Genomic DNA, 25259 nt, shown 5'->3' on the forward strand with positions numbered 1-25259 from the left:
TTACACTTGTCTTGTTGAAGGTTGAAAATTTAAAATTGATATTTTTCTTATCATCCAAAAATAGATATCATGACTTCAGATTTCAGAATTTAAAAGTTTTATTCAATTTAAAAATTGTATTTACTCTGAACTCTCGTAGAAGAATAAGGATCCTTAAACTCCATATGCAAACTTTTCTTTTTGAACAACTACCTACGTCCCAGCTACCTCCGCAAAATCACCGGTAGAAAACTTAAATGGTTCATCTGCTTCACATTTTCAATCTGAAAAAAAAAAATATATATATATATATATATTAACTATTTACACTTCTCTACGTACTTGAATTGCACCAAGAAATGGAAACTTACTGGAGACGAATTTATTACATTTGGTAGTAGTAAACTAGTAACCGGCAAGACATTAAGAGTGAGCTAGTTAGGTAGCACATGTTGGAATCTGTTCTGAAAAAGCAAGCAACACGTTTCTACTTCTCATTGGTCCACATTTTCCTCCCATTTTGCCCTAATTTACCTTTATATAAATCCACGCACATCGGAATCATCCTACACCACCCAAAAACCCTCACCACCAAGACTTCAACTCTCTCCGGCCTCCTACACACACGCACACAGATATAGATATTAGATATATAATATCTTTATCTCTCCCGCCATGGTCAAACCTTGCTCCAAGAAGCCCAAGGCTCGCGCGGTACTCATCGTCATCATCTGCTCCATGGTCTTCATCTAAGGCCCTCCGCCGCAGTTCCTCTTGGTGGCCGGGCGAACGACAAAGAAGCCGGCGGCCTGATGATCATGCTGCCGATCGATCTCCCGATCTCCTCCTGTTACGCGGTGCTCGGAACCGTAACATCCGATCTCTCTCCCCTGTGGTTGATCAACTCCGCGATCCTGTACGTTTACGATATCTTCTTCTTGGCCTCCGCCTTGCCGATTCTCCACCTCGACATGCGTATGGCCTGCGCTGAAGCCACCAGTCTGGTGTTATCTTATGGGAACGGGTTCGGCAAACTTCCACAGGCTTAGGGTTTGTGGAATTTGGCTGGTAATATGTGCTGCTCAAGTGCTCGCTCTCAGATTCTGTCATTAATTAAGGTTTAGTTTTTATTCTTTGATTCAGCTTAAATTAGTTCTCAGACTTTAACTTGTTGTAGTAGTTCATACCTGATCTAGCTATCTCGGAACTTGCTTAATTAGTAGTAATTGTTGTAATGTGGGGGTGATTGATCAATATGTATGTTCTAGTAGTCGTGTTTAGTATCCCATTAAAGCTTCCTAAAGCCTGTGAAATCTTGATTGGACATGAGTACAGATATTTTGGGATCTGGTCCTTTTAACTATCTTATTAATTAACAAGATAATTAGAACTATCTTATTAATTAATTAATGACCCGGCTAGAGTTAATTAATTGATCAAACATATCCTTTTGACCCTTAGTCAATGACCCTTAACTTTTGGGTCACTTGTTGAGTGGGTCTCAAACTCTGAAAAGCTTATTTGAACACATTGAAAACATGCTCTCCTACTCTCTTAATGAAGCGGTGACTATCTTACTCTATCTATAAGCTGTCACTACTACAATTAGGGTACAATTATGGGTAAAAGCCACACACAACATGGGTGACAAAATGACCTCAAAGGATACACGTGTGTGTCTAGCAACCATAGCTATAAGCTGTCACTACTACAATTAGGGTACAATTATGGGTAAAAGCCACACACAACATGGGTGACAAAATGACCTCAAAGGATACACGTGTGTGTCTAGCAACCATAGCCACACTGCAACCACTTTTAACAGGGTCAGTGTTCTATAAAGGGGTGGTTTTCCTCTTAATAATCTCGATTAATTATGTGTGTGACTTATTTGAAGCTCTGACATAGTGGGACCAGTAATGACAATGGTGGGTAGGAACATTATTATACTTGCTTAAAAAAAAAAAATTGCTTCTGGTCCAATATCGAGTCTTTCTAGGGATAAATGGTTGATATCCTTATCTTATTCATTTGATTTCATCTTTCCGGAGATGGATGGGTTCAGTGATGATCAGTGTCAACGATTATCTTCTTGTGTTTAGTCACTGTCATGGTTTTAGCTAGCCTCCTACTCAGTGATGAAATTTGAGATATTCGATTAGACATGATATGCATAGACCTCATACTTGATTGAAACACTGAAACCAGAATCTGAATCTCTAATGAGGTTGATTTGGTTGAGGTTCTTCCGGTTTAACTTATCATGCATCATGACGGCCATCCTTGCATACATAAAAACAGAGAGCGAATTAACTCGGAGCAAAGCACTGGAGAACAAGTTTAGATCACATCTTTCAAAATCAAAGAGGTTATATTAACATCGAAGCAAACTGAATACATATAGCTAGCAAAGAACAAGATCTGTATAAAACATCCCAAATCTGATATCATACAGCTAAGAACAATAGTTCTATTTCAACTTGATATATTCACGTTGAATCCAGCCACTTCATCACTAACAACCAAAACAAGGTAATTAAAAAGCAAGAGAAAAGATGAAACCCATTTAATTTCCAGCGTTTAAATTTGTGACTGAAAAAGCAGATATCCATGTACATATATTCTGTCAACAATGTAAAAACGACTTACAACACCTTCTTCCTCAGATCCGACTTTCCCTTCTTCACGGTGGCCATCACCATGTTGCTTACGCAAGTCGGAGGCAAACGGTTGAGACTTCCCTTGATCCCCTAGCCTTGATCTTCTTCCAAATTTCCCCTTCCCCTTCTTCACGGTGCTAAGGCTTAACTGGTTGAAGGAATGATCATTAGATGATGGATTGGTTGTTTCGATGAGTTCAAGGAGAAGGGAAGAAGTTGCAAGTGTGGGAGACTGGGAGAGGACTGAAGAGAGTGAAGAGGCTTTGTGTTCCCATTTATTTTAAGAACAATTCTTAGGTTCACCCTTTGGGTGAATTAGCATATTCACCATCTCTTGCAATTAAGGCATAATAACTTCATAATTATCTAATCCGACCATTCATATTGTATAATGTAATATAAAGATTAGCTCAGTTAAAAAATAATCAAATTGAAGACCTTTTAGTCATTCATTTCTATGAAATACATGGACGGTTCATCATAATAGTAGTTAGTGTTGTTAGAACCATCCATTTATTTGATTCAATTAGATAATTAAACGATTTTTGATTTGATTGATTTTTTACAGAGATGATCTTTAAAGGCTTATTTAAGATATGTACAGTTGGATTATAAATTTATTAAGTGAAAGTATGTTAATCGACAATGGGGGTGAATATGCTCGCTCACCCTAGGGGTGAATCTAAGAATTGTTCTCATTCTAATGTAAAATAAACAAAAATAACATCCACTCATAAAGAAAATATTTATAAAAAAATTGAAAAAAAGAAAAGAAAATATAAACCTTCATTAAAAATTCAGCCAGGTTGTACTTGTTTTTAGGAAGAAGATCTTAACAAGTTTAAAACAATACCTATCCGCACTTTGTGCTTGTCTGTGGGAGATATGGACACCAACATGTTTCAAAACAGTAGGTATGACCCCAATCTCCACAGTTTCTTAAGTTCGTGGCAATACATGTGTGGTTGTTGCCCACAATTGTAGTAGTGTGTTGAGAATGTGAAAAATATAACATTTTTTATGAGGTTTGTGTCTCTCCATCCATTGTCAATTGGTTTTTAGATTTGAACCCTTGATTACTTTATCATGGTATCAGAGCGGGTTACTCACATGCTTGGTTTCAGCAATGCTTACACGTGCTCACCATCACCCAATATAACATGTCCACGTGTACGTGGCTTGAGAAATCTCTACATGTGCGGGGGCGTATTGAGAATGTGAAAAATATAACTCCCACATTGGAAAAATATAACCTTCCTTATGGTTTTGAATATGAATCCCATATTACTTTATCATAAGCATCATTTGCCAAGTGCTAAGCAATTTTAGGGTTATTGTAAGCATTACATGATATGGTGAGAAAGCTACAAAAACCCATCATCAAATGACACTGATAATAGCTGATGATCTAAACTATATGCATGAAAAAGCTAATTTCAACTAAATTAGCTAATTAAGTGGAATTATGTGTAAAATCATATCACAGGGGACGTTACGACGACCTCATAATCTTAATTTGCATCCACGATACAGCTTCTAGTGGTCTAACAACAACCATCAAGAATTTCCCCTATATTTTTTAACCCCAACTAATTACTTGATCGAGTGACCATTTTCTCATTCACCTATGTACCTATAGTAGCTCGAGAAGGGATTCAGACAACTAATTACCAGTAATCACACCAATTGTTATTATTTGAAATTATTTCCATTTTGTTTCAAGTTTTAAGGGCATAATGAAGGGTTGATGATCTTGGAATCAATGCAACTATAAATGGGAAAACTCTTCTATACACTGGCTGTGTAAGTGAACCAGCAGATCCAATAGATCTCAACTGTTGATATTTGTAGAAAATTTCTTTTTTAATAATAAAAAATGTACTTAATCCATTCTTATTAGTGCAAGTGCATGGTGGTGCACTAAATACTGTTTCCTGTAAATGATCCATCATTCTCAGCTGGGCTCAACCCTCTTCGGGTGGTCGCTTGGCTGTCAGACTGCAAGTTCCCCAGGTCTTAAACCAAAGAAAAGGAAAAAAAAAAAGTGAGAAGCTTGTCTAAGATCTTGACGCGTTTGTGTTGAAATGAATTACTTGTCCGTATACAAGGGCACTTTACCGGTTGTTACTGTTCCTGATTCCTCTCAATTTACTCTAGCTTTTTTAGTAGACCCAGAGTCACATAAACCCTAAAGCTGCCTCCTCCCTGCTTAAACCCATTTTCTCTCTTCTCTCCCGCCCACTCTGTAACAATTAGCTAGCTATGGTTTCACTTTCGTTCCTGGGCTCACTCCTCTTGCATGTTCTGTGACACATTCTACAATATGACTCATCCCGGGGAGTTTTAGCTCTCCATGACCAACAGCCTCTCTTTCTGGTTAAGTCTTGTGTTCCTCCCCATCGAGATTTCCTACAACAACTGTGCCGCGCAAGCGATTTGTCATCTACGATACCACATCTATTGCAATGCTGATTTTGTGAACCAGGGCCTCATCACCTTCCTCTTCAAGTCTTCATTGTGATTGGTCTCAAATACCTGCTTGTCGCCTACACATCTCTGCTCGCCCTCTACTTCTGCAGTTGGTTGGTTTCGCTCCTGGTGGCTTTGATTAATTTGTTAGTGGTTACTCTGACATCAGAGCAAGTGGTTCGTCACAGTGCTAAGATAGATTTTTTGAAATATGTGTTTTAGCTAGGTTAATTTTCGGTGTTGCAGTTGTACGTGTTTATTGCGCTCTATCGTTAATGGAAATGTTAGATAAAAAAAAAATGCTAAAAGAACTATGAAAATCATTAGCGTTGTATATTTTCAATCAAGCACAGAGTGTCGGTTATTTCTTTAGTTTTTACGGGCTTCTTGTAACTTTTGTTTATAAGCAAGCTCTTGCTCACCAGAATGTCGATGAGTTGCAAGTTATTGCATCAATTTTCCATGAAATCTGTGATCTTTAACAATAAAAATCTACAACATTTGCAATTGGGAACTTCAATTTGGAATCGGAGATAATAATATGTTGTATTAATTGCATTCCATGAAGTAGTTTAATGTGCATTTAAACTTGAGAAGTTGTGCTTTGAATTAGTATTACAAACTCTCAAGTTTAGCTTTGAATGAGTTTTTTTTTTTTTTTGTAATTTTTTTTAAAATCCCTTAACCCACCCCACCTCTACATATGTCAGTGAGAATCGAACTCATGACCTTTACAATGTTGGAATTATAATTTACCGACAAGTTACAGCTCACCGACACTTTGAATAAGTTGTATCAAATCTGGCTTGAATTGGACAGTGTGAGTGTGTGATACATGTTGAATTACGTTGCACATTTAGGCTTGCTCAATGCTTACCGCTTATTGAAATTAAGAGAAAGACAATAATACAGTTTCTTTTGGTGTGCAAATAATAAATGTTATACTTGTACCCTATGTAATACAAGATAGCCTCGTCCAAATTTTGCTTTATCCAGGCCGTTTCCCTTGTTTACTTTTTTTGTCCTATTTTGGGCTACTGTAGTATCTTTTATTTTGGGCTACAAGCTAGTAAACTCAATCATGGGTATTGGGTCACAATCAATTTGAATTTTTGAAGATTGAAGAGCTTTTCCAATTTCCAGTGCACTTTGATTTTATGTAAAATTAAAAGAAAATCAATTTTAGTTTTATTAGTCTTGCCAGGATATAAGCCAGTTGAACAATTATTGGATCCAGATTCCAGATAAAGAAAAAAAAAAAAGGCTGTTGTTGATTCATTGGACGATAATGTTTTAGTCTGTCAAATAGAGATTAACATACATACCATTCAAATGGACAGTTCAGTTCACAAAAAAAAAAAAAAAAAAAGTTAGGATGCGATGAGAAAGCGACAAATCTAATAAGCCAGTAAAGCAGTAGTAATTAAGTGACTACACAAATAAAAGGTCTGCGTAAATGAGCTAGGGTGCGAACTCCAAAACGCCAAAATCTGCTCTGGGAAAAAGCAGACGACACGTTTCGACTTATAACTGGTCCACGTACACCCTGCGCCCATTCGTGCCCTAGTTTCCGGTCTTTAAATACCCCCACAGATCGGAAAAGTTAAAGCAGGGCAACGAAAACCCTCACTGAGTTCAACGCTCTCTCTCTCCGGCCGCCTCGATCTCTCCCTCTCTCTCAGCCATGGCCAAACCTCTGTCCAGAGAGCAACGTACAGAGCATCTCTTCCGTCTGGTCCCTTATGTGGTTTTCCTCGCCAGCAGTTATGTTCTCTACCCTCCGGAATGGTGTTTGGAGGCGGCGAAAGACAATAAGCACGTAACCCTGATTCTGGTGTTGGATTACATGGTCTCTGCCGGACTGGCCTACTCGCTCTTCAAGCTCAAAACCCTAATAACCTCAGATCTCCTTTGCCACCAGCTGATGATGATCCACCTCGGGTTCATCTCCACCTACGTCGCCGCCTTGTTCTTCCTCTCCTTCACTAGCGTTCCGAAGCTCCACCACAGCGTGCGTGTGGCAGTAGCTGTTGCCACCAGTTTGGTGCTTTGGAGGCTTAAATTTGTCGAAGAAAATGACAAATCATTAGAGGATAGTGGGTGGATCTGTGAAGTAATTTAGGGCCTGTTTGTGATACAATTCTCAGATCTCTCCACTCTGAGCTATGTAATGGAGGTGTTCACTCTCACGATTCTGTCAAATGTTAATTCAGGCTAATTTAGCTGTCTGGCTTAGCTTAATTTTCAGTTTAAGTATGACTACTGTTGTACTTAATGGTGTTAATTAGCTCTTCTATCTCTAGCTAGCTAGCTCTCTATCCGAGCTTTTTTAGCTAGTTAATATAAAAGTATAATAATGTAATGTGGCTGAAGTAGTACTTCAAGTCCAGATTAATTGTTATCTATCCTATTACTTTTTAATGTGCTTGTTTGTTTTATTAATTTGCTGTGAATTAATCTTAATTTGATGATTAGGAAAGAAACTCATCTTCAGCTCAAATCGATCAGGGTTATCATAATGGAAATGCATTTTTTGCAGAGGCCCTGGCCTCCTCAATTTCTAATAAAAGACTAATGATAGGTTCATTCATTTGTTAAGACGAAAGTACACTTAATTCTAAAGTCAAATTGGTAAAATTAGTAAGTTTTGAAGCTACATGATGGGGTGAAAAAGATGACTAGTAGACGTATCCGATTGCGATCAGATATTGGAGCAAAGATCGAAAAAGTTGGTTTCGGAGGTACTTTATACGTTAATTCTTAAATTGATTTGTGAGAATCTTTCTTTACAACGCTAGAATAGGCAAGTGTTATGGTTAGAGATGGGTATCCTTATTAGCTCATGTCTATTATCTCTAGCGATATGCCTAGCTTTGACCTATTTCCAAATTAGGGACACGAGTACCTCACACCCTTTTTGCCTTGAGAGGATGCTGGAGTTACCCAAAATCAGTCCCATACTTGTATTGATTTCATCTAAGGAATAAAAGTCAGTCTATCTTATAAAAAAAAAGGTCCGATTCGATGTACAAGTAATGTTTTATAGTTTTTGCATGAATTATATTATCTTTACGTGGTAGTAATTAAGCAAGATTAGTACCTAGTAAAGGACTCAAGTTATCCAAACAACCTACTAAAACCACGCAATTTTTCCCCCTTTTGTTACAATAAATCAGACAATTTTGGAAATGAATTAGGTGTTGGTAAACAAGGACACGTTTCAATTTCTTAGATAGACTAGTGTCTCCAGTATAAGTAGGACACCCATATCACATTATTGACATGAAACCCTAAAGCTGCCTCCTTTGGATCAAAATTGCTTGCTAACATCTCTCTCACTCTGTAACCATGAGCCGGTTCTTAGCGAGCTTCCTGAGAAGTCCACTGTGTCCAATCGTTATGTTCGGCCTCTCATTTTGGCGTATGACTCATCCTGGTCAGGGCTATCTCTCTTTGGTTAACAGCCCATCACTCTTGGACAGTCTGATGCTGCTCCCCCTTGAGATCAGCTACTCCGGCCTCGCAGCTGTCGAAATTTGTATTTTGTAACCTGAGAGCTCACTTCTCCGATGCTTCTGACTTCGTTGATGGCCGCTTGTTCACTGCTCTCTTCTCCGTCTGTTACGCCGTCTACTTGCTCGTGGCTTGTGTGTCTATGCCGCCCCTTTTCGTCTGCGCTCGCTTGGTTTCGCTTGCGGCTGCGACGGATCTGGCGTCTGTTGTTTACATCGGGCGGTGAGATTTAGGTGTCCGATGAAATGAGCCGACTCTTGTTGGTTCGGAGCTTGATTAAGCTTTAGGGGTTTTGATAGATTGTGTCACGTGTTTAGGCTAGGTTGGTTTTTAAGAGTTTGATGTTGTGTTGATGATGGGTGTTGGTTGAAATGGAATCTATTATGGAACAATATGGAAGCTAATGGATTAAGTTAGAGTGCTAAAGAGCTATGAAAATCTTCCAACTTTCAATATTTTCAGTGTACATTGAAGTGTGTTCTTACCCTAACAGTCTAACACAAAGAAATCGAATGGTTTCTACTATTGTTTATAATCAAGTTCTTGCTTCCCAGAATACCACAGTTAACTTAATTGCACCAGTTTACCATGAATCTCCAATTAATCTATAACACTATAATCCAGATGTATTGTATTGCATTCCAGTAATCTTTTATGTGCATGTTAAGTTAACTTGAGAAGTTTTCTTTGAATTAGATGAGCATTACTAACTCTAAACTGAAATACATATTTAGAGTTTTAGACACATGTTATTGACTAGGTCTTGATCACATTTAAGCTTGCTCAATGTTTATTGCAAATTCAAAATCTGAGAAAAGGCAGGGACTAAGAAGCAATATTACAGTTCGTTTGGCTTGTGGATGATAGGGTTACAGTTGTTTCCTTACTAGCACTGCAAGTACATGACAATACAAGAAGAGAGCATCCAAAGTCAGATGCATTCAAATTTTGCTTTTGCCATTTCAATGTTAACCTGTTTTAGCTTTGGCTTTCAAAAGCTACTGTCTTCCCATTTTGGGTAAATTTTGGATACAATAAACTCAGTCACGGGTTACATCCAATTTCAAGATTCTTTGAAGTAGAGTAACAAAAAAAGGATAAACTTGTAATATAAATTATCAGCCAGTTGAACTTATAATATTAATTTTAGCCGGTAATAATGTAATATACTTAAGGTTTAATTAACCGCGATAAATAAGAAGTTATTATGTAAGGAAAATCACAAAAAATTGGCATGCAAAATATATTAGAACTCCATCGGCTTTCAAAAGAAATAGAAATTTATCTACACCGCCTTCTCGTGTGCCATTGTAGATGACTAGTCTAACACAGAGTACGTGAGACATAGGCTATTCATTTTAGCATAGCCAAAATAAAATGTGTCAGGTACCGTATAATATGTATGCGTTTTGTGTACATAATTCTGGGCAATTATATGTGTTTTGTGTTCCAATATGCATGTCTTAACAAAATTCTAGGATGTGCAATTTTAGAAACTGAAGATTTGCAAGTGAGAAAGCAACAAAAACTAACCAATCATAAAGTTAGTGAAATCATGCACTCATTACCGCTAATGGTCTAAATTATTTGCATAAAATAGCAAGTGATCGAGATTAGTAGCTAGTGAAGGTGATTTATAGACAACTAACAATTACAGAACTTAATATAATCAAATTGTTACGAGTCGAAATGAATAATTTGTCCGTTACGAGGACACGTTTCGAATTGTTATTGGTCCAACACCACTGAGGTTTACCCCAATATTTCCACTATAAATACCAATACCACCCACAGCACATAAACCCTAGCTAGCTCGCTGCCTCCTCAGATATCTGACTCTATCTTCTCTAGCTAGCCATGGATTCACCCCTAAGGAGAAGGGTCTTGTTCGTCATTTCACTCGTTGGGCTCGGCGTCACACTCTGGCTCATCACTCACCCATCGCCGGCGTATCTGGCCTATGCCAACAGCAATTTGGGCCATTATGTGGTCCTTCCAGTGGAGCTTGTCCTCTCTGCGGCTTTGGCACTCTCGCTTTGTCACCTGAAGTCACATATCTCTGATCAGAGAGACGATGAGCTCATCACGCACAGCCTGCGCCGCTTCTCCGTCGTCTTCGCCATGTGCTATGCCGTCTAGTTGTTGGTGGGCTTTGTTTTCTGGTGGTCTTTGGGGGACCAAGGGCTCTTCAAACCTTGAAGTCTTTAGTGCCGGAGTAGTTTCCGGGAGGGGAGGTCCACGTAACGTGTTCTATGAAATGCCCAAGAGAAGAAGAAGAAGGTTTTGCAGACCCAACTCTTGTTTTGCTTGTTGGGTAAACTTGAATGTGGTTTTGTGTGGTAAATAGGTAATGGTTACTCAGATTCTGTCAAATATGTGTTCGTTGGTAGCTTTTAGGCTTCAGTTTTGACGGTTGTTGTTAATGGAGATGTGGTTGTGTTAGTGTGAATGTCAGTCAGTTTAATTGCAGTTATTATGTTTTTACTTTAACAAATGAAATGGCTTCTCGTTTCTTCAAATTGACATAAAGATAACAAATTGGTATCCAAAATGTAGAATCGGATTTCCGTTTGAAATTATGGATGACGTTTATTTCTATGAGTTTTGCTGACAAAAAGTATAGAAGCTAAAAGCATGATGAAGAGTTGAGTATGCAAAATTGATAGAGCTAGGGATTAACAACTCGAGCAAGAGTGATACCAATAGGGCTCCTCACAGCGTATTTTCCATTGTCTTCGACCCTATCAAGTGCACCAAATCGGTCACTCTGGTTCTTGTTGCTCTTATACTTGATTGTGACAGTGTAGTTTTGCTTCTCATACTTCTTATTGAACACAATGTCTCTGGCGACACTGTAACAACAGAACCCTTTGGTGCCATAACTGTGACATTGTAATTCGCCGAGCCATCACCTACGTTGGTTACAAATCTCTCAAACTTTTGGTTAACGAATGTCTTAGGGGTGGTGTAGAATGCTGTAAATGTTGGATAGTTAGGATCCGAAGATTCCTCAGAACATGTATAGTTTTTTGATATTGTAATGGCTAGAACCTGCTTCGTGCTATATTTCATGGAGCACAAAAGATTAATTGATGTAGTCTTGTGGCGTTGCATCGTAAATTAAACCCGGGTGGAGTGTCCTATTTGGATCAATTTGACCAGCTCCCATAGCTGAAGGAGAAGCAGGTTGCATATGGTAACTGTGATCTCGAATTGGATGGTTGGAGTTATCAAATGGATTATCCTTGGTAATCAGCGCAGAATCTAGTAGCGGCGGGACTCCATTCCGGGTGTGCACTTTAAAAGGGAAAATACTCCGGAAACGTGAGGGGTAGCCATTGATGTTCCAGAAACCATATTATAGTTCTCAGATAAGTAAACATTTGTCCCAATCTATCCAACTATTTCATTTGGAATCCAAGCAGCTAGTATGTGAGAACCCGGTGCTCTTATATATCTGGCTTCAAGATACCTGGATAATTCGGTGAAGGGCCTCTTGAGCTATGAAAAGGCTGCAGCTGGAGCAGGCTTTGTTCCAAGAATGATTTCTCGAAACTTCATGCTTACAAAAGGTTATGGATTACTGTCCACATATTTGATCACAGCTGGTGCATCTTTTGGGCTAATCACAACGCAAGCACAAGGAATACCTCCCAGTTCAAACAATTCAGTGTCGTTGGATAATAGTATACCCTGTAGTGGCACTTGCCAGAAACAAGGTTCACCCTTTTACGGTGGTTGAACCCGAGGGTTACTGTTTCCGAAAACGAACGGTCTATGGTACGTGACTGCTGCAGCACTCAAGACCCATAAGGGGGATTCCAATGTGCAAGCTCCAAGGTGCGAGGCCTTCCCGCCGAACTAGAAACCACTACTCCCTTTTCCATAGCGGCAAATGAGGCTATTGCTACTGGATCTTCGTAGAGTGGTGCGCCATTGAAGCCGAGAGAGATGGAATCATGGAAATTAAACCCACATCGTCTTCAATTGCTTGGTCCATCCCGGCAAGAACATAGGACACGTAATGCCCCTCTTCCCATGTGACTTGTAGTCTGTAGACGGCTAGTCTAGCACGAAGTGCAACACCTCTGGCTATTCCTTTAGCATAACCAAAAAAATTAAGATGCACCGGGTACATAGTTCCTGGCAACCGTGTGTGTCCCGTGCTCCAATGTGTCCCTAGCAGAATATGAATTTCAGGATGTGCAATATGAGACCCTTGATGTAGTATCTAGCCCCAATGAGTTTATAGTTACAAGTTACAAGTTACACATAACACATGGAAGTGTTGAAATCATGTCCAACCTCGCATGTAGCCTTCCACCTAGGTGGAAATTTGGCGGGCATCCCATCGTCTTTGAAGCTTAATTTCTCTTCTGGCCAAATCCCACTAGCAATAAAACAGATGGTCATGTCGTCACTGAAATTCGAACTAGGCCATAGAGTGATAGAGTCATTGACCATGCGAAAGGCTTAGAGAGAGGAAATCTGTGGTGTGGGTGGTACTGTCTAGTGGGGCATTGCTATCCCTATAAGGGAGAGGAACTACGGGGGTATTGCCCCATATTCATCTACGGATAAAGACGAACTAAAACCATGAAGAGCATTAATTGTCGTAAACATGGACAAGTGAGGGCATACAATGATGCTCATCAACATCATCATCATCTGAATACTTAGGATTATCAGGCTTCAAGGCCACGTGACTATTAATTGCAGGCTGGCTCTTCTTCACTTTGCCTTTCTAGCTTCCACTTTTGTGCTCGACTGTGTTTTTTTGCGGCTGCGTCTGTGATCTTGTGGTCAATTAGCTTAATCAATCATTAATTTCAGCATCATTTTAACTTAATTGTTGTCGGTTTTATGCATGGCTAACTTTTATTGTGCGTATATATTTGCGAGTTTATTAATCGATTTTACGTATGGATCTATCTGTTATATAATAAAACTAAGATATATTTTGAACAATATATTATTTTATTTTGAACAATATATTATTGTAGTGTAATTTTTATCACTAAATAAGTACTGTATACTAAAAAAAAAAGAGGATCAAAAGATTTCACTCATACCCTCATGATGACTCGAATCCATGACTTCGTCAGCAGGTAGTTATGAGGATTAGTTTTTATTCATATCTAAGCAAGTCATTTATAAGAAATTGGCACTGTAGCTTGCAGAAATTGCCATGGAATCTCTCTCCTTAAAGAAAATAAGAGAAAGGGGAGGGACCAAGAAAGAGAAGCAAAAATGTTAAACAATGATTAATGCAACAGATCGAAAAGTAAAAATGTAAACACGTTCTTTAACAGTAGATAGCTATATATGTTTTGATCCTGAACCCAAAGTGATATTAGCTTCATTCAAATTTTTCTTTCCAGATTAAAATTGATTGCGCGAGCCAACTCCTTGTCCACACGTACAGTATTCAATCCAACTACCTAGCCTAGTCATTTTTTTGTTTATCACATAAAAGATTTCATTGATTTAGAGAGCAAAGTTATAATTAGGATAAACAATACAAACCAGAGCCATAATCAATCTACCATCTAAAAGGACAATAAAAAAAAAAAAGATATAATCTCTAGCACACCTTGAGGCTACAAAGATGGGCACCAATATGGCAAAGAACCAAATAAATTGGTTAGGATTAACTGGCAAACCAACCGAGATATGGCTGGCTATCCCGCCAGGTTATGGCTCAAAACCCACATTATACATATACTCGACGGAGTAGGCTGCAATGAACCAAAACTTTTTGCACCAAAGGGGCCCCACTGACGTGGCCAGTTATCATCCTCACAAATTGGTTACTTTTTGTTGACTGGTAATGAGACGTTAACCGTAATTTTTGTGCTGTCATGGTAAAAGGATGAGGAGTTTCTGGTATTTTGGCATGTTTGGGATGAGGTTTACATGCAGCTGGGTTGGTATCTTGTTCATCAAAACCACGAGAACTCATTTGGTTTGGGCGTTTGGCAGCTCCTCCCCCTCGGCTTCAAACGGGAGGGGAGTTGCGAAGTGAATTACGAGTCGGATCAATTTGCAAATCAAGCGAGTGACCTCTCCTTGCAATGCAATGATTCAGTGCTCTCCGCTCAGTAAGAACAACTGGAAAGGGGATTTTGTTCACAACCGAGAGCAGGTCGATTCAAGCATTAGCCTTAGTTCTGCTAAGGCAAGGTAAGTATAGTTTTCTTTAGGCCAAGCAAGCATTTACTGCAGCTACTGTTTGTTTAATTGTTAATCTTACAGTACATAATTGTGATGTATCAGAAAAGGTGGCATCTGTTATTAGTTTTACTGTCGTGACATCAATGGAGAACTATCATGATTTTGATATTTTGGTCCCAAATCTTGAGGTTTTGGTTTTGTTTCATATTACTTTGATCATGCTTTATGCTTGAACAATTTGGCTGGATCCTATAAAACCAGAACCAGCATTAATGATAAACATACAATTCACAGTCTGCAATGAAAACAAGAAAACTCACAGTTGTGTTGTCCACAAAAATAATATAGACCAAAAGATGTTCGTATAGATAGTACCTCAGGATAGTTGTTGCTATCAATCGTCTGAAGGCAAGTGATAAGTTCCAATCTCACTGAAGGCGAATCAATCATTCATCTGAAAATTTAGCAATTTCACTGGTAATCGATTTTCCAATCTCATGTTGAAAGAGAAAAGACTGAAGCAATAGTAAATTCCCTTGTCTTTGTAACCTCAAGCATTGTTTACAGATGTGTAAAAAGATATAGACTGACCTCTCCACTTGAGGCTCCTGTTTGAGCAGTGCTTCATGTTCCTTATTGGCATCAACAACTAGTGCGTGCAGCTGGATGTCTCCTATGGTACTCATGGATCTGCACATAGCATAGGAATCCTTCTAGTCATGTACGAATAAACAGATGAAGGGTGGGTGCATGAGTGATGGGTATCTCATATATGCAATTATGCAAACATCAGAGTTAAGAGTTTCGAGAGTAAAGTTTACAGAAATGGTTAAATTCTACCTAAATCAATAGAACATTCCTGCTTTGCTAAACTTGATCACAAATTTTGTCTTCGGATGATCAAATTTCTCACATTTAAAAATCCCAAAAGAAGATGCAAGAGAAAGAGAGAAAGACACACACCCGTACGTTTCAATCTATGATAAAATGCTGTGAACACATATTGGTCATCGATCTGAGAGCAGAGCCGCAAACTCGTCCTTGCTCGCATGCATTACCGTTATCCTCATAGATCTCAACCTGAAAACACCAACAACCAATTTCCAGACCTGGAATAATTCACAATCCTAACAAACGAAATTGCAGAGAGATTGAGAACAGTGATACTTACGAGTCTCTGTGTGTTGATTCTTCAAACTGGACCTTTATCTCCGACCTCCTCGATGCACATGCCTTTCTCCTTCTCCCTTAAAACCCCTTATGGTAACAACTCCAATTACAGTTTCATCTTTCCTGTCATATGTGAGTTGACGAGGTCAATCTAACGGAAATCCTCACGACATCTGTTGGTCTACAATTGTTTTGGTTCATTCCAGACTCCTCCATACTGGACTACTCGAGCCATCTCCCACCTCGCCACTAGGAATACACGTGATTAATTTGGTTCAAGTCATCGTCATTTATATTATGATCGCAGGTGTGATTTACAATTGAAGCAACAAAATGAAACAGAATTTTGTGTCTGTCTGTCCAATCCAGGCCGAATTGGGCCCCAGTTCCAAAACCGGCCAGTTTCAAAGATAAGACCAAAAGTGAGCCTAAATTTAAAACCAAGCCTAAGCCAAGTCCAAACCCACTCCACTCTCCTACCGCAACCAAACCCCTGTCATCTTTCCCTAAAACCTCTGCCACTTTTCACCCAAAGTCACATCGATCGTCTTCCCCTAAACCCTAGCCCACTCATTAAGACTCTTATTAACTGGAGTTGATCCTTTCATTTTTCGAGTAAGCACAAAGATCAGTGCGTGATAATTTCGTCCATCGCTTAGAAATTATATACCTCAACATATTTAGAAACTCCACACCTTCTGTCCTATAATTTATAGGGGAAACAATGGAAAAGATGAATTGATTGGAAGAAAAAACATGTACTGCAAGAAAGGCAGAAGTAAAAGAGTAAATACAATTGCTTGCAATTTGGAACCTGATGAATTATGAATGGGTCAGGATGTGAATCAGCAGAGCCCAAATTAGATAACTTCTGATAGCCCAGGCCTACCCCAGCGGTAACTCATATAAACTAGTGCATCTGCTCGCGCGATGCTGTGGTTTTTTTTTTTCCTGTGTTTTATACATATTGAACACATAATTGAACTGCGTCATTATTTTGAAAAGATCTTTATGCAAGAACATGAATCCTGTGATGTGTTCAAACTCACTTTCACTGCATATTGCATATTACAGTAAACCAAACAAAATGACTTTAAACATGACAATCATACTACTTAAAAAAAAAAGAAAAAAGAATCATTAACAAAGGTAGCACCTTCTTTTGAAATCAATACTATCCAAATTGGTGTGATTGATCTGAAATTGGACATATAACTTATTTCGTTTTCGGTGAAGTAAGTTTACTTGGAATAACCAAACTAATCTAAAGAAAGTACGTAGAATTCCGTATGCCAACCTATACAGCTTCAATGAATTTGTGATTTTGTCCCTTGGCAAGGGCAGTTTCAAAGCCTTGGGCGGGTAAGCGTTCCTCTGTTGAATCCTCCTGACAGTTCAAAAAGACTAAACGGCAAATGACTTGTACACAACCAATACTAAAATAAATCCAACACAAAGAGTATAAGGGTTGCATATCTCGGGAGCTTTTGGTGGTCTTCTCATTGAGTGTGCAAGAAATTTGCTAAATGCATCATTAAATCTTTTTATGGGCTGAACACTCCTATGAACAAAATAATAATCGCTTAATGCATGTCTACAATGAGTAAGAAACAGAAGAAATGCGATATTCAAGTTTATAGTGAACATATGGAGACCTTGATATCCCAAGATTTGAAATTCATTGGCAGCTTTCACCTTGTTCTTGAATTCCATGAGCAAGGCATAAGATATATAAAACTCAAAATGTGTCTTTCCAATCTCATTTTATTAAACAATTTAAATCTTTGAACTATATGATTAAGAATTAAAAATTTAGGAGGGATATCAGCGATGATGAAGGGGAGTACTTGATTTATATTTTCATACTTCAAAATAGTTTTGGAACTGCTAGGGAGGCTTAGGAACTATTCCTAGACCTTTGCTATCCTATAAATGTTCAAAAGAGGCAGAGAAGCTGCTGGTAATATTTATTTAAAGAATTGTAGAAAAGTTAATTCACATAAGTTTCATGCTTTTACTTATTAGTAAAGTAACTCAGCACATTGATATGATTACTCATATTAGTGGTTAGAGTTATTCAACCTTGGGCATTTATTTTCCGAAGATCGATCAACTCAAAGACTATTCAGCCAAAAGCAGTAATTGTATGATGACCCTATAAGCAAACAAATCCAACAAAACAAAGTTTAATCGCTTTTAAGAGCCTGGAAAACCAATTTTTACATATGGCTCAATAAATTCGATAGCTTTCCGAAGTTGAAGTAACTTATGTTGCAGAAGGTGCCACTGGGTACTTACAGATCTGTCTAAACCTCTAATTAATACTTTTCACTCCAAAACAAACTACAATAACACTACCAAACAAAACACAATAATCAGATCAATTCAATGCACAAAGACTAGTAGTAAAATACAAAGGAAATACCTCTGACCCAGAAGCAAAAATGTTTACTGGGGATAATAAAAAATAATACTAAGAGTTGAAATTAGCAGTTATAAGAGTCAAAATGAGGAAACTACCTTCTCTTATTTAGTACCTGCAGTTCAGTTATCTGCAATGCCAGTTAGCTTCTTGCTTACAACAGTCACCTGCGAGCACACATAATTTCACATACTAATGGCTGACATTATGAACAACTTAGCGGTCACATCATGAACATAAAAACATTTACTACATCCACATCCCTCTCTTATAGAAACAGAACATACTAATCACGTTTTGAGGAAAAATTTCACCTGTATTAACAATATGATCGGTAAATATATTATACATTGCATTACTCATGCAAGCCAAGCAATAATACCATTTCAGTTTTTGTGTTTGTTTTGTTTTTTTGCCAAAAGTTAGGAAATGATCCACACAGCTGGGGTCAATGTTGGTCATGAGTTTAATAATGACTAATATAGCAAACATCAGGGGTAAGATCGATTATCACCTTTAACACAAACACCATTAGTAACTCAAGACAGTGCTCAAGCTTTGTTGAACATTTAATTTTGGTTCCCCAAATGAAATTATGATAAGTGTGGAGCATCTTTAGTTTTGAATAATTGAAAAAGAGTTATGGTAAATTCTTCTAACCTTTTCTTAAGTACTGAGGTCTGAGGTGTATAACGTAAAAAAGGTTAGCATCATAAGTAAAGCTTCAAAAATAGTTGAGAAATAAACATTTACTGCTAATGAAGAACTAGATACGGAAAGGATTTAAAATGAACAGGTCCAAGAAACATGAAGCTGATGTTTATGATCATTACCAGAAAACTATATCAGAAGCATATATTCACTCCCTCACTTCATTAGGTGAAGCAAAATCAAGACAACAATTCAAAATCTTATGGGTTTCTCAAGTAAAATGAACCCAGAAAAAAAATGCAAGTGAACATGTGATTGCTAATCACAGAAAGCAGGCCATGAAATTTACAAACCCAAACACAAAAACTTCAAACAAATTTCTTTTCCATTTCTCTACTACATATCATCAGAATTAAATCAAAACCCATAATCAAGATTTCATTTTTCCTATTCCTTCACTTAGCCACTAACCAAACAGAGCTCCTCCACACACAATCAAATCCTCAAAACAGATTGAAGATAAAGCCGTAGCAAATGAAACCAATCCGAAAAATCAAAACTATTTGAACCCGATAGCGATAGTGATTTGAATCAAAATAAGCGATCGATGGTAGGGGACCTTGTCTGCTAGACTCTCTCTGAAACGAGATTTGATTGGAAATAGCAGAAGAAAAGACGGGCAGTGAGTACTGGAATGATGTGATATTAATCATATTATTGATTGATCTCGCTATCACGATTAATTCTTACCCGCACATCCAATTTCTCCTCTTCTCCTCTCTACTCCTTCGCTCGCTGTCACAATCACTCTCTTATCTATCTCTGCACCCAAACAAACAGTCGGTCTCGCTATATCACAGTTCTTATCACCCAAACAAACGCATAATTAAGTTGGAGTTATAGCCTATAGGGTTCCTTCCACTGCACTAAAGTCGCTGCAGATTATATTGTACTGCCTAAATTGAACATTTCTGCACTAAACCATACCTAAATAAGGTGTCATATAGCAAAAGGAATCCCTTTTTCATAGCTTTCACATACCATTTTCATTTAGTGATAGGGGGACTATTGTAGGTTTTCACTTTTTCAGCAAAACGTACACCAAATATATAGAGACTTGCAAGGATTATGATATCAGAGGAAAAGGTGGAGTAAGCTTGTGACTCTGCATAGCTTTCACATGCCATTTTGATTCCGAGTAATGGAGCCTATTGCAGGAGAAGGATAGAGGCCAAAGTGGAATACGCTTTATTTTGTAATTGAAAAACAATTGGACCACTTCATGTGCTCATCAATATTTGCAAAGCTATTACTTAATTTGCCTTGGGACAAATTTGTTACATATCATTATCAAGTCTTTGTCATTTCACATGATAAGTCTGTAAAGGATTATTGCCAGCAGTATCTAACAGCCACCTCTATGGGAAGATTAACAAAACTGAACAATGCGTAAAGTTGGTCCAAGTCAATGAAAATCAAAGAAGCTAATGAGCTAGACTTGCAAAATTTGAATTTGATTCTTTCATATTACTCCTACTTTCAGAACAAACTAATAATCAATTCCATTAGAAATAAGAAATACAAGAGGTTACGATAAACATATGTTTAAATGCTCAGCTCTTATTTAATTGTAATACTGATCTGAACCTCTTGAGTTTCATAGCTAGACATGCAACACCATTCACTCAAGACACTAAACAAGAGGTGACACTACAATGGGGCTCCTGACATGGTACTTTCCATTTTCTTCCACCCAAACAAGTTCACCAAATGACACATTTCCTTTCTTTTCTCCCTTGTAATTTATAGTAAGAGTGTAGCTTCGCTTCTCATATGTCTCTGAAAAGAACAATGTCTCCGGTGACACTGTTATTGTAGAGCCCTTTGGAGCTGTCACCGAAGCCTTGTACTTAGCTGCACCATCTCCCACATTTGTTACTATCCTCTGAAATTTTTGGATCCTTAGTTTCCTTGTGTGATGACGAGGATCATACAAAGCAATGAAGGAGGGATAGTTCAGATCAGAAGATGGGTTAGAACAATCATAGGCACGTGATCTAGTGATGGCTAAGATTTGCTTCCGGGTAAAATTTGTGGAGCACAAGAGATTGACATAGTCTTGTGGGGTTGCATCATATATCAAACCGGGTTCAAGTGCTCTATTAGGATCAATCTGGCCTGCTCCCATAGCTAGAGGTGTAGCAAAGTTGAAATTGTCACCATTGTCACGAATCGGATTCTGAGTATTGTCTAATGGGTTGGCTGTGGTGACCAAAGCAGACCTAATGGCAGCTGCACTCCATTCAGGGTGTGCACCTTTCAGTAGAGCAGCTACGCCTGAGGCATGAGGGCAAGACATGGATGTTCCAGATATCAAATTATAGCCACTTGGTAACATCACATTTCGACCAATTCTGGCAGCTTCTACATTCGGAGGCCAGGCAGCCAAAACTAATGACCCCGGTGCCATTATGTCCGGCTTCAAGATACCCGGATAACTTGATGAAGGACCTCTTGAAGAATAAAATGCAGCAGCCGGTGCAGGCTTTGTCCCAACGAATGTTTGTTGGAATGTCATGCTAACGATAGGTTCAGCACTCTTTGCATATTTGAATAGAGCTGGTGCATCATCTGGACTTACCACAACAATAGGAGCTCTAACACGTCCTAATTCATGAATATAAGGATCGTTCGAAATAAAGACAGCTCCAAGCACTTCTGCAGCAATGATATGAGATATTTGACCATAGATATCCGAAATGTCATCACATATGAGGATTGCATTGGGGCCAGTATACAATAGTTCTGTGTCGTTGCAAGCTGATAATGTCTTGTTGTAAACCAGTGGAAGCTTATTTATCAGAGCATTTACTGGGAACAAGGTAAATCCAGGAACGGTTAAACCATTACCAAGACTTAATGTTCCACCAAATGAGCGGTCAATCGTGCCAGCTGCAACAGTCAGGGCCCAAGGGATGCCATTGTGCAATTTCCCAAGGCCATTTGTGCCTTCATTTCCGGCTGAAGATGAAACTACTACATTCTTCTCCATAGCGGCAAAGGATGCTATTGCTACGGGATCCTCGTACAATGGCGTGTCATCAAAGCCCAGTGAGATTGAAATAACATCCACACCATCCGCAATAGCTTGGTCCATGCCTGCTAGAACATCAGAGGCATATCTACCTTCATCCCAAAGGACCTTGTACATGGCAACCCTGGAACGTGGTGCTACACCTCTAGCTGTTCCTTTAGCATAACCGAAATAAGATGCCCCATTCACGAAGTTCCCTGCAGCGGTCGAGGATGTGTGAGTCCCATGGCCTTCAGAGTCTCTAGCAGAGTTCATGCTAAGTGTGACACCGGGGTTTGCAGCCCTCACACCCTTGTTAAAGTATCTTGCTCCTATTAATTTGTTGTTACACAAAGAGGCATTGAACTCTTGTCCAACCTCACATCTTCCCTTCCACTTAGCTGGAATGTTCTTGGTCAGACCATCATCTCTGAAGCTTTCGCTCTCTGGCCAGATCCCACTATCAATGACACCAACAATGATGTCTTCACCATAATTCGAAGCAGGTAACAAACCTGTGGAAGGGTTGAGGGAGAGGAATGTAGTGGTATGGGTGGTGTCAACTGTGACTTTTTTGTCATTATAAGCTGAAACAAAACCCGGGGACTTTTTGAGGGTCTCGAGTTCATCTACAGACAGAAATGCAGAAAAACCATGCAATGCATTATCATAGGTGTATAAAAGGGATGGTGAGAAGCTGTGGCTATCGGATGAGGTTTGAATTTCTGTTTTGAAGGAATCAACAATGGAGGTATACCAATGTTGATGGCTAGTGAAGAATTTGGGCATGAAAGACTTGTCCATGTGGACAATATAAGTGGATCTCTCTGCCAAAGAAGTGTTAACATGGAGAGCCAACAGAAAAAGCTGAAGAGCATAGAAAATGCAAGGAAGAGGAACACCACAATTGATCCCCATGTTTCTTTTGCAACTAGAGCTTTGCTTGGGCATGCATATGCATTATGAGCTTCTTGATATATATAAGGGCATAAAGGCTATGAATATGGGATATTGATGAGACTATGAAAAAAAAAGAAATGAAAATGAAAATTAGCTTGGTCCCATGGGAATGTGGAAATGCTAGGCTCACACTCAGACTGGGGGTGGATTAGCCACACGCAGCCACGTGTAAGCTTCAGGTAATTTGTTGCCTCGTTTTACGTATTGAAACACTGGAATATTAAATACACAAATGCGAAATTGTTATTTCCCGCTTATACCCCTTCAATTTTTCTCTCTCCATTCTCTTCTGAGTTCTGACACTACCTCCTTCACTTCCCATGTCCAACGCCTCCTTATTCATCATGTTTTTGGGTTTTGGCATCTATACTCCATTTTGGTTCGTACTTTGAAGATGCCTTGAACTGAGTTTTGGATTTTTCCCAAGAAGCCTATATGGATTTCTACATATCGATCTCTCTTCAGTAAGAATTACAGTCTGGACTTAAACATTACAGTTTGAATCACAGATTTTTTTAGTATCAACTATATAGTCAGTGCCACTTGGTCATAAGCAAATCCTCAGTAACGAAATTTGATTCTTAGCAACCCAAATAGTTAAAAATTTAAATTCATCCCTAATTACTGGTCTATCAAATTAAAATCAAGCTATATATTCAACAGCAAATACTCAAATCTATTACTAAAGAACACAACTTAATTTACGTAAATACTTGCACCATGGCACGTCGATGGATTCGAGACCATTGAAGTCGGTGCGGCAAACGGGGTCGTAAGGCAAGACGCAGACGAACCTGCGGGAGTTTAAATGACGAAGGCGAGGAGGAGGAGGCAGGGCCAGACAGGTCAAATTCGAGTCAAGTAGTTGATGACTCAGGTGGTGAAGAAAGAGATGGGCAAATGTTTTTTAGTTTTGAAATCGTCAGAGGCAATGTCGTCGGTTTTGGCGTCGGGGTGAGGAGAGGACGCGCTGGAGCATTTCGGTTGGATTTTTCTGCCCAGCTTTGTGATTTCTGCAAGTCTGAACCGAGAGAGAGAGAGAGAGAGAGAGAGAGAGAGACTGAGATAGTTTGCAGGGGTATAAGCGGAAAATAACAATTTTGCATTTGTGTATTTAATATTCAGTGTTTCAATACGTACGAGGCTACACGTATGAGTGTGAGCCTAGGATTAATTCCTCGGGAATCACAACGTTGTTTAGCTATCAATAATTGGACTAGATGAAGACAGTCAAAGAGTTCAATGATAAGACATAAAGTATTCCAGCAGTAATACAAGTCATATATAGAAAGTTGGAGATGTCTAGAATACAACCGACGTAACTTACGCCTTAGACGGTCGTTATGACGGAGGGGTATTCTTGATAATTCCACGCGCTGGTAAGGTTAAAAAACAAAACATTTTGACTGTGACCCTTCCCTCTCACGTGACACATCCCTACTGCTAGTAATTCATCTCTAGCTTCCATAGTTTCATTCATCGACTTGAAGATGGTATCAGAGATTCAGTTCTTGGTACTGGACGCATTTAGATTTCTGGACATTCGCTTGCCCAAAACATTACCGCATCGAAATTGATTGAATCTGGTTCGGGTTCGACAGCTAGATTAATAAAGAGGCTCGCTTTGGTCGATGAGATGTCAGTACACCTGACTGGGATTTAATTGTATAACTGTGTTGATCTTTTTCGTCTCCATCTTTGTAAGTTATATTTGGGTTTATCAGTGTTTTTTTCGACTAGTATTTGGGTGTTGGATTTGCTCAAGCAATCGTCACTTTTGTTGAAAGGGAACTTGGGTATAAGCCCGCAGAACAGCTCTGCAACGACTTAGCTTGATTAATTCATAGGACCCATAGGTAGGTGATTTCTATTCCGGAATTATGAGGACAAATTGATCGTGGGTGGAAATCCTTCTCGCCTTTTGTTAGTTTAGATGAATCAAATCAATCTGATACATTTGATTCAATTTAGACCATCATATGAATCAACTCAATCTCATCTCTTATCTTCTTCCTAGTTCGTTCCAATTATAGTGAAAATAATGGATCAAATATGGAGAAGTGTAAGTCATAATCACATCCAAATTGAATTGCATGTCGGAGATTGAGATATTAATGTTTCTTTGATTTTGGATACTCTGCAATTTTATCAGAGCCTCCATCTAAATCAAAACCAACCCAATATTAAT

The 25259-nt window shown here is 38.7% G+C and overlaps 1 protein-coding gene, 1 long non-coding RNA gene and 2 pseudogenes across 3 annotated transcripts; all 4 read right to left on the reverse strand.

Moving 5' to 3' along the window:
* Window positions 1-11193: 11193 nt before the first annotated feature.
* Window positions 11194-12305, reverse strand: LOC121052364 (annotated as a pseudogene).
* Window position 12306: 1 nt separating this feature from the next.
* LOC112192425 lies at window positions 12307-13715 on the reverse strand (annotated as a pseudogene).
* Window positions 13716-15026: 1311 nt separating this feature from the next.
* LOC112192788 lies at window positions 15027-16194 on the reverse strand. 2 transcript variants are annotated; one of them, XR_005808776.1, is made up of 5 exons: window positions 15967-16194; window positions 15759-15875; window positions 15387-15485; window positions 15171-15249; window positions 15046-15090 (listed from the first exon to the last, which is right to left on the reverse strand). It is a non-coding gene; the product is annotated as an uncharacterized LOC112192788 (long non-coding RNA). The 2 variants fall into 2 exon arrangements; XR_002933601.2 differs by having other exon boundaries at window positions 15027-15249; window positions 15967-16191.
* A 4360-nt stretch (window positions 16195-20554) lies between these two features.
* On the reverse strand, window positions 20555-23075 carry LOC112192786 (subtilisin-like protease SBT3). The gene has a single exon (XM_024332659.2). It carries the CDS (start codon window positions 23060-23062, stop codon window positions 20732-20734), a length of 2331 nt encoding a protein of 776 aa, XP_024188427.1. The 5' UTR covers window positions 23063-23075; the 3' UTR covers window positions 20555-20731.
* Between the last annotated feature and the right edge of the window lie 2184 nt (window positions 23076-25259).

This window comes from Rosa chinensis, chromosome 3, assembly GCF_002994745.2.
Source record: "Rosa chinensis cultivar Old Blush chromosome 3, RchiOBHm-V2, whole genome shotgun sequence".
Classification (NCBI taxonomy): domain Eukaryota; kingdom Viridiplantae; phylum Streptophyta; class Magnoliopsida; order Rosales; family Rosaceae; genus Rosa; species Rosa chinensis.